At 40.1% G+C, this 13,835-nt stretch overlaps 1 protein-coding gene across 2 annotated transcripts in view; it reads right to left on the bottom strand.

The window, feature by feature from the left end:
* Positions 1-961: 961 nt before the first annotated feature.
* The window catches only part of LRIT3 (leucine rich repeat, Ig-like and transmembrane domains 3), a 34,829-nt gene continuing 21,955 nt past the window's right edge, over positions 962-13,835 (bottom strand). For both annotated transcript variants that reach the window (XM_049814887.1, XM_049814886.1), the window contains exons 3-4: positions 6,307-6,612; positions 962-5,244 (exon numbers count right to left, since the gene is read on the bottom strand). In XM_049814887.1, the coding sequence (XP_049670844.1) occupies positions 4,181-5,244; positions 6,307-6,612 (1,370 nt within the window). In that variant the 3' untranslated portion in view covers positions 962-4,180. The remainder of the gene's footprint in view (positions 5,245-6,306; positions 6,613-13,835) is intronic.

Below are 13,835 nucleotides of genomic sequence, written 5' to 3' on the forward strand. Positions count from 1 at the left end.
GTAGGTTATAAAAATAATATATTAATCATGCCTCCAGTCTGATGTGACTTTTGATCTTCTGAAATTCAGAGCACAATTTTTGCAGTGATTTAAAAAAGAAAAGAGGAAACACCTGTTCTATTGAAAACTTCTCATTTTCAGAAAGGAAAGTGACAGTGCTAGCCTGGAGCTTTTGTGACTGACTACAACACCTAGAGCAATGCAATGAATTCTGTGAGAGAAGGCATTCAGGTCAGCATGTTTCCAGTCTACACCCAGGTAGATAATTTTAAAAAGTTTAATTTTGAAATCTCATCTGTGCTTGTGAAGGAACTTCAAACTGGTCTACCTCCCAGCCACAAATCTAACAAATTGGTTGTTTTTAAAAGAATATCATCGATCATGATGGACTATTGTAGTATATTATGTCTAGGATTCATGCCCTAGCCAGAATTGCTACTGATGCATACCCCTCTTTCTTGCAATAAATGCATAAACTACTCACTCGCCCCTTTTCAGTTTATAGGCAATGTTCTTCAAAAAGGTCTCACAACTTTCACTGGGACACAGGCAGGCTTAAAGACCAGGTTCAAGTACATTCTTCAAATTCCCCTAGTGCCTTTGTTCCAGACTGCAGTTTTATAGCTGCCCCCACCTTGTCTAAATTGGGCATGTATAGAGCTCCTCTCTTTGCAATAAGCTGGCAGTATCTTCATCCATCCTTTTACAGCTACCTGCCTGCAGACACCCCAGCACCCTTCCCACGGACACAGCAGAATTGCAGGCAAAAGACTTTGTGGCACGCAGTCCCACCGTTCTCTCGGATATTACCCTTCCATTGTTTCTCAGCCTTCTTTTTATATTTTCTCTCATTTCTTCTCAGATTTCCTCTGGTCTCCACAGCTACACTCATCACATATTGTCTAAAGTTATAAACGAAGATGAAAGGGGCAGGCAAACACAATGTAATGTAGAAAAACAATCTTTTATTTTCACATCAAAACAACTTGTATTTTAATTACTTCTTTGAAAAGGTAATGAGTTTAAAATGTTCTTTGTTTAGCCTCTTAGATATAGCCCAAGTCTGAATGTTTTTGCTATTACAGACATTTTCATGGTGCACATGAAAGAGTTTTCTCTCTTCATCCCCCGCCTGAGAAAAGTATGACAATCCGATGATAGCGCAAGGAATACAAAGTCCACTGTGAGCAATGGCGAGGACTAAAATAGATGCATGGATGCCTAAAGTTGGGCTTAGTAAGTGCACATTGAAGCCAGGATTGTGATTAGCTATGACAAGTGCTGAAGCCTACTAAAGCTTTAAGTAAAAATGAGGTCTGTTTGGAATTCAGCCCACATTAATCAGTTATTTCATTAACCATGCAATTTTGACACACCCATTGTAGGTAATGTATAAAAAGAGGTCTAACCTTTTTGGTGAAATGCAGGATCAGTTGAGCTAACAAAGTGCAAAATATATGAAAAGCGATGCATAAACATTGGTTAAATCCTCTCCAAATTCTCCTACCAGGCAAGCACAGATTATAGTCATCACTGCTCATAGTGATGATTGATTCAGAATTGTGTTTCAGAAGATATTATACAAATTGATTACAGGTGACAAAATCTATCTCATCATGATTCCATCACTAATATTAACAATTTACAGTATAAAAATTTGCATCTGTTACCAGAAGTGTTTCTTCAGCTCTTTAATTAAACCAGTCTTGGGTGATCCAGGGCATCTTATATGCAGATGCAGCCTTTATTGTGTGATTTGGCCTTTGGATCAAATTCCTACCAAAATTCCCCCCAAAATTTGCTGGTTTGACGTGAAGTACAGAAGCATGTCTGGGTTATATAACTCTGTTGCCTCAAGAACTGTGGAGAAAATAACGTGTCTCATGTTTTCTTGAAAGAAAATGCCTTTTATAATACATTCCATCTTTGATATACTGATAGCACAGACGGTCATCGAGATTAATTTCTAACTTTAGGACATGCTAATTCCACAAGGATTAGTCAAACCAAAAGGTTTCACATTTGCAAGTGAGCTCTTTCAAATGAGCTTTGCACCACTTCAGTCCGATATATTGATGTATCATCTACAAGTCAGGTGACAGCACTTTTGAACTCCAGAATTAGATTCAAGTTTCTTGAAAGGTTTGAAACCTGAAATCAAATATTGTCCAGGAATTAAAAGATAAATGTTAAAATAATTGCTCTCATTAATGACAAACATGGTGGTTTTAATTGGAAACCCCTTCAGCAACAACTACTGGCTACACTATCTGTATGGAAAATAGAAGGCAAATATTGTAACACTTCAGGTCCTGTTAAAAATTCGGTTTATCATAAACTGCTTGTCAGATGAACCTTGGTTTTGACACAAAAAGAATCTGCTTTCCCTAAAAAAAAAAAAATCCCACATTTCAAAAAAACTGTCAAAATAAAAATATTCCACTCAGAAAACTAAAAACGTTTTCACTGCAATCAAAATTATCCATAGAAAAAGAAGAAAGATCGCTCTTTAACTACACATACTAGCAACACAGGGAGGAACATCAAGGTTAATTCTGAAAGCATATGCAGTGAAGCTAATTTTGGACTTCTGAACATCTCATCTGCTTCCTTACTACAGCTCCCATGGTCTCAAATACTCATTCTATTACTCCTGACCATGAAGCACCATCATGTAGATGCTATGGAGATTTTTCAACGTGTTCGTTTTCTACCATGATTTTAATACTGGAGGGGTTTTGATGAAGTGTTTTCCTTCCACCAAGCTATGCCTTGCAAGATAAGCTCTCTAGCATTCCAGCAGGCAAAATTAATCCTACACTAGCAACACCAAGAAATGTCACTATTTTAAAGTTAACTTACTAAGCTTTGGTTTGTAGCTTTGAGTAATTTCTCCCTCTGGGAAGAGAAGATTCCCAATTTCCTAGCAAAACAAACAGTTTTTCTAGGCATAGAAAAGTCCAAGAAAACAATGCAGTTGTAATTCTTAGGAAAAACAATTCATACATACTCCTAACCATAATATCGGAACCTAAACCTATAAAAGCTCTGTTATTTACTTCAGGCAATAAAAAAGCAGCCTCAGAAAAGACAATTCATTAGTATCATTAATAGGCAATTCTGCATTCATCATTACTATTAATATTAATACCTGATTTTTTTAAACATTGGGAAGCATGTTCACAATTAACTTTCGCTATGCTCATTGAACTTCATTACACATACAACATGACCCGAGGACAAGACCTCCTCTCACTGTATCTCAAAATGTATTCTATTACTACAGTATAGTACATAATATTGTGCAATATCTATGTAATATATAGGTATATAAGAGTGTGTTTTCTCTTACACAGTACCACAAAATGTTCTGTACAGAGATTTCTGAAATTGAGGTATATAGACATATGCATCCAAGTAAATTCTAAGGCTGAGATTTTGTAATAAGATCATTTGATGTAAATTAACGTTATTAATATCTAGTATCTCTCACAGAGTTACTCATAATGATATCTTACCTGAGCTTCAGAATACTAATGAAGCTCCTTTGCCATAGCATCTGCAAAACAACAATATGATGTGGATTGTACCTCTCAAGAATCCATAAGCTGTGGCTACCTAGCTTCAGTCTTGATTGCCCCGAGATCACTTCCAGTCCAAGATACTGTACAAACGGAGCTGTACGACATCTCAAAGCACAAGCTGAAGTCAGAAGAAAGCTTGTACTTTCAAATGAAGTTTTGACCTCAATAGAAGTAGTTTAAACTGTTTTCCTGTTAATTTTAAGTACACCGTTTTTATAAAGGTTGTGATTAATGTTTGATACATGCAACTAGCACATCGTACAGTAAAATGAGAAAAGAGAAAACAGACTGATGTTTTAATGAGAACAAAAAATAGAAGATCTTTAATCAGGCAACCATTTCATGCTGTATTTATCCTTTGAAGAATGTCATTCCTTTATATCTGAAGTCACAAACATAAAAAAAAGAAAAGAAACAGGCAACATTTTTCTTCTATTCACCTTCTTACCCACCACGCTACCCATTCAGTAGACTGCATTACATCAGATGATACATTCTGACCACCACCTAGCACCGACCTGCTTCCAGATGCAGTATCATCATTTTGGATTAATTTTACCTATCTTACACTCTATCTCCTCCACCCTCACCTATGTTCAACACAGATACTCAGACCTAGAGCCCTCACTTTTGAAGGTCATTTGAGAATCCATGCTTGACCTAGAACAGAGGAGAAGTCTTTCTGACTCATCTGTGTACCTTCGTGCCCAGAGCTGCTCTCCTGCACTCACTGTTCGAGGCTTCAGAGATAGTGTTTCAAATTTCACATAGGTCTCTTTTGCAAGGTCAGCTTCCTTTGCAGTTTTCGGTTTCACATGAAGTTTTAAAACTTTGTAGAGTAAGAAAAATATCAAAGGTAAAACAACCACACATGCTGCACTGCTGGCCAATATCAGAATAGAAAACTGAGAGCTGTTTTCGTCATTTAAGCTATCAGTGGAGAAAATAACGCACTGCTCTTTTGTAGGTGGCACTCCTTTGGGTGAGACACATGCCATATATTGAGTACTAGGTTGCAAACCATCAATCGTGACTTTGTTTTTGCTAGAATCGGTGCTCAGAGGCAACATATCTTTCTCACCGTACTTTGAGTATAACACAGTCACTGCAGAGTTGCTTGTGGCATTGACGGTTTTCCAAGTTAAGGTCACTCTTTCATCAGTTTCACTGATCACTCTTAGGTTCTTTACAGTAACGTTTTGCTCAGCCATACCTCCTGTATTCAATGAAGTCTCCTCACCTTTCTTGCTTATCTCCCCAGTCTGCTTTTTGCTTCCATTTGTCACTGCCTTTGGACTTTTCTTTCCATCGGACAGGGGCCTGGATTGCTTCTTTTCAGTAAACTTGATGCTCGTTGATCTCTCAGTGCTAACCAGTGCTGTGGTGGTCGGTGTGGTGGGAAGAGGTGTGGTTGTCCTCTCAGGTTCCGGCCTGGATTCCTCCTGAGTGGTATTCTGTCTCTCTGCCTCTTGCTTCCTTCCATACTTCTGTGGTGACACAGTTGTAGTAACTACACCAACCACTGTGACAGTAACAGAAGCTTCTGACATTCCTGCTAAGTTCTTGGCTTTACATCTGTATTCTCCTGCATCCTTGTATGAAATCCCTGTCAAGCTTATTATGGACCATCTGACACCCTCTCCAGGTGTTTCTTGAATTACTACAGGAAAAAGCAAGGAGCAAAACATTATAAAAGGGGGCAAGAGAAAATATTAGGCTACTTATTCTGTTAAGTTATTTCTGCCAGAAGGAATCACATGTATTAAACTTTAAAAAACAAACAAACCAACCCGGAAACACCAAAACCAAACTAAACCCCACACACAAAGTATGGAACTCCCTGACATATTATGTTACTGCAGAAAAGTGCTCAGCTCGGGTCAAAATGGAATTGAATGTCTGGAGGAATTACAATATAATTGGCAGTTTCACTAAGTAAAACAAAACCGCATAACGAGAAATCAAATGTCTTAAAGCTGCTAAGTGACTAGGAAATACAAGTCTGACTTCGAGTGATACTGAACACACTAGCCATTTAAATTACCTTTAAATTGGAAATTACCTTTGTCTTAAAATATTTCAGTGCTTTGGACTATTACCTTCTTCGATCTACGATTTAAGATAACTGCTAACTACTTGGCATTAGCAAGAAACATTTTTTATATTTAAGTTACTGCATAAATATCTATCATAGTAGCTAGAACAATATCAGACAGTCACAGCCTCTTCAGCATTCAAGATGGGTGTTGCAAATAAACAATAAACCTTTGCAAATAACATAGAAAACATGATTTTGGATAATCCTATGCTTACAAAGCTGAGTTTTAAGTGGCTCGGTTATGGCCTCACTGGCTTTTTTAACATTAACATTTTGAACCCAAATGGAGATTCCAGCAACGAATTCTCCTTTCTGCTTTTCAGCTTCTGAGTTAGGGACCAACTATCCCAGTGCCCATTCTCCTTAATCCTTCCCCCGCTTCATCCATTTCCCCCCCCCCTCCATGCATATTGTTCTTATTACAGACCACATCCATAATCAGAACGGTCTGTTGAACCTGTTCAGACCGAGACCTAGACAAAGAATTTCATAACAGCTGTTGCATGGATACAATTGCCAGCTTGGTGCAATACCTGGTCCATTCTTACTCATTATAATGATCTCAAATCACAAGCAACCCAACAGTTTCAGGCTCTCCCATTTCCTATAAAAGAGCAATTATACCTGTATAGTTCACTGGTATATTGTCTGACCTAGTCCAAGTAAGCTGTGGTGTTGGGTACCCAGTCGCATCACAGCGTAGCAGAACGTTGCTTCCCAGCGGGGAAGTGATTTTTGTCGCCGATGTCATCACAGATGGTTTAAGACACTGCTCTAACTCAGCTCTCTGGAACAAGATTCCTGCCAGGCTCTCAGGTCCACTACACGAAATCAATGGATCAAGAAGTACAACGGAGTTGTCCACAATTTTGGAAAATTCGATTAGCTTTGAAATGCGACAGTCACAAAACCATGGGTTATCCTGCAAACCTGAAGCAGGGAGGGAAGAGGGGAAAGAAAAAAAAAAAAAAAATTTTGTCAGGCAATATATGGATATTGTGATTACAGTATGACACATGACTACCACCAAGTACAATCAAGAACCATGGACCTATTCTGAGTTAATCCTTTCTTTTTCAATTTGCCCTTTTCCTTCGGCTGATTGGTGGGGGAGTTTTTGCAGAGGTGCAGAAGAACAGTACGAATGTTCATTAAGCTAAACATTTTCTTCACAGTTTACAGGAGCATAGTAACATCCTGGCACTACCTTTGCTTAATTTTGCTATTTATCTAGGAAAAAACCCTTTGAAAAGGTGTCTAAGACTGATGAAACATTTTCACCTGCCTGTGCCTTCTGGAAAGATACCTTCTCAGGGCTATTGTATCCTATCACTCTCCTCTGCTCTTAGTCCTTCTTTGGGCTCTTACAGTTTGATTTTCTCAGACCCTTTTTTCAGCGCTTGCAGAGAACATGATGATTTAAGGGTTTAGAGCTTATATCAACATCGCTGCCCCTTCAAAAAAGGATAAAGGCTAAGGAGAAAAAGCTTTAGGCCAATAAAATTCTTATCTGGCTCTGAACTATACCAATATTCTTAGAAATCTGGCTTCAATTTGGGACAACCTCTGAAATACATTCAAGAAGAATACCAGAAGAGTAGAAGATGGGAAGGGCCCTGAGAAAAGCTGATGACTACAATATTTTTATGATGGCACACAAGAACACTCTGTCTCCTCTTCTGTTAGAGGCTATAACATTTGCTTCTTGATTCCAAAGCCTTTGAATGAGAGGCCATTCCCTCTTGGTGACCTTATTATGGTGAAAACCAGTAGCCATTTCTGAGGAATAGAAGTCTAAACCCTCAGCTGCTATTGATTACTTCACTATGTTGACCTTCACAGAGCAACAGCGGCTTCACCAGGTAAAACACCACACAGCACATCACTCGTGAGTTCAAATATTTTCTCATTTGACTTTTGGGTATACCTTTTTCATTTTTTTCAGTATTAACAATAAACAGAACTTACAGTCTGAAACGAGGGATGGTATGCAAGAACCCGTTGCTGTTGAATTCACTGATTAGTGCAACAGACAAGTCATATCAATTAAACAAAAATTAAAAAGAAAAAATTTGAAACACCTGCTAATATTGTTCAGTGTGTATTTTTAGGAATTATCAAAACAGCTAATGGAAAAATTCTGCTTTTTATTCTGGAAGAAACCTGTAGATGAAAGAATACGTGAATAATTATCTACTGCTTCCTTTTATCGCCTGACCAAGATTAGGTTATTTTAAGCACAATGGCAGTGATTGGTTAAAACTGTGGTAAAGCCCAATTAATCCCCACTCTTTAAAACAAGTGTTGACCTGAAGAGATTCCATGACTTTGACATCACAATCCAATTTCACCCCTTCCAGACATAAGAGATTTTACATCTATTCACTACTTATTGCCCACTGGAATGGAGAAGGAGAAATCAAGGAAACTGTATTAGCAACTGCTTTTCTTTAAAAAATAAGAAAAAAAAAAATCCTCCAAAATATAAAAACATTTTCCTGTGAACTTCACACATATTCACAAGCAAAAGAGATACCATCCGAATGTTTTCCATATGTCTACACACATGAACCGTTCGTGCTCATAAAAATTCTGCCCAATCGAGCACACGTATGTAACTATTTGTGCTCATCTTGTAAATTAGGCAAGCTTTAGTTTGTGGTTAGACACAATATTCCTGTAAATTTTTTTTTTTCATTCTCACTTGCTTATAAGAGGTCAATTTTCCTCACTATGCTAAGAAAGAGACTATACGAGCATTTGAAAATTAAGTTCCCCTAAAGCGTAAGAGGGAAGACAGGATCCCCTTGAACCAATCCCTCAACTGCCAGAGTTCCTCCGTGACAAATGCTGCTAAACCGCACGTGAACTCCCAACACGGCCTCTGTGCTATCTGGAGGACAGAAGCACGGGGCAGCTGTGCTACGAGCAGGCGGCAGGGCAGAAGCTCTGGGTCCACAGCGACAATCAGGACAGATTTGCAGCATCAGTGGGGCTCCCCGCCCACACACCAGGCAGCAGATTCTCCCTTACGTTGAAAGCTACTGAAAGCATTTCTTCTGCAACCTTTCTGCATCCTACAAGCTTTACTGCAGAAAAGGACGGGGTTTATTATTGTTTCTAACGCTACATTGAGCCCAGTCATAAACCTGACACTGCCAAGTCCGCTACTAAACCATGTCCCCAAGCGCCACATCTACCCATCTTTTAAATACCTCCGGGAGTCGCAACTCAAACATTTCCTTGTTCCAGCGCCTGACAACCCTTTCGGTGAAGAAATTTTTTCCTAATATATATAAACACATAGCTTTCATATTCTCCTGGTGTCCCAAATAAGACCCAAAGTTGTTACAGTAAGTATCAGGAATTGACAAAATAGATTGGATGGTTGTTTAGTCCAGTCTGGGACAGAGGTTTGACCACCTCAGATCATTCTGAAGGCCTGGTTTCAGCTTTAGAAGAAAGCTGTAGTCCCAGAAGACTCTCTACATCCGGGCTTTAGTGCAAAGAAAGAGTTAGTTCAGTTAGTCACCTCATCTCCCCCATCCATCAAGCTTTCCAGTGGAACTGGCTAAAGAAGCAGGACTTATATAAATACATAGAATATACACAGCTACAGGAGTCCCCTCCTTGCCTCCACGGCTCATCCCGTCTATTTATCTGTGTCTTGCCAATATCTGACAGTATTCACATTATTTTTAGTAAACTTGCGCAGCCATTGTAAATCATTAAGTCATGTGAATTCCCAAAATGAAAAGATGAAAGCACTCTTGAGTTGGAAGCGAGGATTAAACACTGAATTTGATTATCCTTCAGTTAGCTAGTGGAGAGAACAGAAATGGGAATGTAAACCTAGTTTCCAAACTACAAAGGCCATTCTGAAATTTAACAGCTTGTGTTTACAAGATGGTAAAAGTGAGAACAAACAGATGAGAGAATAAAGAAAAGGTTAAAAAAAAGGAAAAAAAAGAAGAAACGAGAAAAAATGGGGAGCTTTAATAAAGGAATGAGATGGAATCCCATCAGGAAAATAATTTCCTAAGAAGAGAAAATAAAAATAATGATAAGTCTCCAGTGGTATGCGTATCTGATGGAACACCAAGTCTTTATAAACCCTGGATTCTTTTGTAGAAATACTAAGGCCGTTTGTTGACCTGAGAAAGAAATACTAACAAAGGCAAAACAAACATTGATAAATATTTATGCATTGCAATATACCAATGCAGTGTATTTTAACATTAAATATAGATTATAAATTGCCCTAAAAACCATTCTTTATTCTAGATTTAGCATATTTTAAATCTACTTCTCACATATTTATATGTATGCTTGTGTGTACAATGGCAAATATATGTATATGTGTGCCTGTGCATGCACTTTTTTGCAGTCTTCTCAGTAAGCAGGGTTTCCCCATGCTGTGTCAATATGGACTTTAGCATTCAAAATAGCTACGAGTGAAATTTCCTTTGTAAATCAGTAACCAGTCTCAGACCATAACTTGTATAATATACTGCTTTTCAGTTCCTATAAAATGGCAGTATGGGAAATATTCAAGTTTTGGGGCCGATGGAAATACTCACCACAGCTTGGGCCAGCCTACCCAAGGCTCTCTTCCAACTCAAGCTACAAATTTTTGGATCCATGGTTCTGAACAGTAAAGCCCACTTCCTGCACTGTGTCCCAACGTTTCCTACACACAGTAATTGCTAGGGAGCAGTTTCAGGAAAAGCATCATCTACCCAATGGCCCAGCATAACAGCTGGCAGCCTTATGGACCTGCAGCACTTCAAATTTTTGGCACCTCTACGTGCAACAGAGGCAAGATCTCATCTAACTGCCACTTGATCAAATCCGGGATTCTTCTGTTCCTCTCGCTGACTCGCTAGATGTAATCTCCCATATGGAAAAAGCTACTGCCACCACTCCTGCCAGAAATTTCAATCTCTACAGCAGCCAGTGCTGAAACTTAGCTGTGATTTGGACCGAAGTATTAGGCTATAGCTCCAGAGATAACCAAGAGGGGGCTAGATGAATTCGCACACTGGTCCCTTGATCACTTCCACTGCTTAATTGTCAACCTCACTCCACAGCTTTGTTTTGAACTGTTCCAAAGGGTGCTTTCCAAGACAAAGCCAGACGGGGCTCCAGGGACAGTTCACGATCCAGGCATTGCTTCCTGAAAGGCTTATGGATAAGACCACACCAAGGACAGCTTGTTCTAGCCTGTTCTTGCCCCCAGTATAAGCGCAGCAGGCTTTGCACCTCCAAACTATCCTACATGCCTATCAGCCTACCAGGCATACAACGTAGCTTGCTATTTTATACTACAAAAGCACAACTCCACGGGTTGCAATGCAATTCTGGCATTACTTCAGGCAGTTTGAACTGGAGGAAAAACACCCCCACCCACACAGTCACATTTTAGAGTCACTGCAGCATGCCCCTGAGCCCAGAGAAAACCAAGGGCTAAATCGTACGAAGTGTGGAACAGTCAATCAGCTTTAAAGAGAGTTGGCCCTAACACGTGGATGAGAGCCAGGGTAAGCCACTAGGCTACAGGGCCAGGCACCATTCCCTGACCCTCTTTCATTTAGCATAGTGTCCACACAGTGGAACATCACTCAGTGGGAGTTCATAAGAAAACCCAAACCCCTAAGCAGAGAGATTATGAATTGGAAAGGAGATGCTAAACTGCCAGTCCCCTGGCAAAAGCGGTCCGTGGGTCCTCCAAGAGTCCTTGAAGTAAACAAGGGGAACCCGAACTTTCTCTTACATGCAACCTCCTTGATGCTCAGTCAAGACACTGAAGATAAAATTGCCTCCTGCTGTTAAAAAAATACATATGCACAAACATTTGAGTTGGGGGCTTTGCTGTTATTGATCTTGTTAATTAAATACAAGTGACAATCTTGTTCTGCCAGAACTAGGAGAGAAGCCAGCTCAAGCCGTAATTGCTTGCACTAAGTAGAATTTGACTGCTGTTTTCCTGACTAGACAAAACCAGCGTTTATTTGCTCTGGGTTCCAGCATCTAGAGAGCTCTGGCTGCAGTTACCATTCCATGTGGGCACATAGGTCAGGCTGAATGCTCCCACAGAGAACAGATGGAGCACATATGACACTCTTGAGCATCAAAGCAATTGTGGGCATCACATTTTAAGGGAAACCTCTTTTTTTAAAGCCCAAAGGAGTCCGAAGGGAACCAGAAAATGAAAAAAAAAAAGAATCCCTCGTAGTCTATGGGAAACTTGTGAAAGAATAGTGCGATTAGTTAAGGTGGCAAACGGGGAAGGAAAATGTATGAAAGGTTACTATAAGAGAGGGTAATTAGGTTTTCTGTACGTCTACCTCATGTAGGACAAGAGGTAATCAGCTTAGTTTGCAGTAAGGGAGATTGAGGTTAGATATTAAGAGAAACTTTCTCACTATCCTGATAGATAAGCACTGGAAGAGGTTACCAGAGAAGGCTCTGGAATGGTCTGGCTTTAAGAACAGCACTGACAGCCAGAACAGTCCAGTTCGTCTGGATCTGCATCCCAGCAGGCTAGGGACCTTATTGAAATTCTTCCCGATCACACACCTCTGTGATCCTCATCTCTACCTCAGAGAAGGAAGAGAGTATCTGCTGGATGTGTTTCTCCTCCCTCAGGCTCCAGCAATCCTGGCAGAGACAGGAGGGGGTCAGGGTGTCAGCGGGGAAGCAATTCCACAAAGCACATCTTGCTCTTGTTGTTCTAAGCCGGTATCTCCTACGGTTGGAGCATTATAGAGACATCTCAACTCCTAGGACATCTTTCTAGCCTAATAGTTTCTATCAGCCATTCATTCCTGAAAAACACTGGCTTTCTAACAGTCCAGCAACCTAAGGATGAGCCTCTAGCAGCGAGTGTGAGTGGCATAACTCCAGCTTTGCAAGCTCCAGTAATATAGATAATAAACTGAAACTTAGTGAAGACTGAGTAAGCCTGTCAAAATAACCCATGACATAAAGAGCACTGCACTTTCTAATCTCCGGAGGAAGGGGATGTTTTCTTGTTCACTATAGAGTTTCTTATATAGCAAGCACTGTCTGTCTGCATCGGGATATATTAATTAGAAGCCGATGATGTCAATGAAAGCCAATTCAGCTAATTATTCACACTTTACCTAAGGTAGATTTACTCAACACAACACAATGAAAGTAGTACCTGGCATTTTACATTCTCAGATCCAAATCTGTAACGACCGCGCAGAGCCTCCCTCAGCACGGTAAAGTTAAAAAAAAAAGAGAAAAGCAAGGCCCTGTTTGAACCCAGCGTGTGTTCCCCTCTGGAGATCTGTGTTCAAACCCAGCTGGAGTTCATAAATGAAAATGATCCAAAGGTCACATCCTGAGTCTCTAGAGAACTCAGTGCTGGCACCAGAGGGTTTGCCAGGACTAGGGGAGGCTGGCAAAGACCCCAGATGGTTGCCAGGGCGAAGGGGAGGAGAGAAGAGTGTGTGTGGTTTGGGAGTGTTTGGGGTTTTGAGTTGTTTCTTTCGGTTTGTTTTTTTTAAGCGGTGAGGGCTGTGTAAGACAAGGAAACCAAATAACCTCTGGGACTCCCACATGAGATCATCAGGAGGATTAGGTCCAGCAGGGTCACCTCCTGCTTTACTGCCTCCTGTAGTCTTCAGCGCAGGGACAGGGAAAGGAGTACTGAGCTAGACTTACTTTTACAGTTTTTTCTTTTTTTTTTAATCCTGAATAAATGAAGATCCTATTAATGCTGCAACCTACAGTTACCATGCATGTGAGGAACTCGTTCAGCCTACTTGCATCTATTAAGTTACTTACGTACAATCTCATCTGAATGAGAGTTTCAAACTGCAGCTTCTGCTGTGAAACAAAGCAGCTGAACAAATGAACACTGAATAGTGGGGGTTTAGATCAAGAAATTGGAAATACTGGGCAGTACAATGGCAGATCTTTACCAGTGGGTATAGAACTACTGCAGTAGAGAGCACCAGCTGGTTTTCCTCCCTTCCACCTGCTACACTACAGTACAAAATTGTCAAAAAAGTGCACTTATACCTAAACAGTGACCAAAGAGAACACTACTGATAGAGCTGTTCCAGCCATGTTCTGAGACTGAGGAAGAAAAAGGAGTTACCTGCAGGACTAGGAAGTGGTGA

The sequence above is a fragment of the Accipiter gentilis genome, chromosome 12 (genome assembly GCF_929443795.1).
Source record: "Accipiter gentilis chromosome 12, bAccGen1.1, whole genome shotgun sequence".
Taxonomy (NCBI): Eukaryota; Metazoa; Chordata; class Aves; order Accipitriformes; family Accipitridae; genus Astur; species Astur gentilis.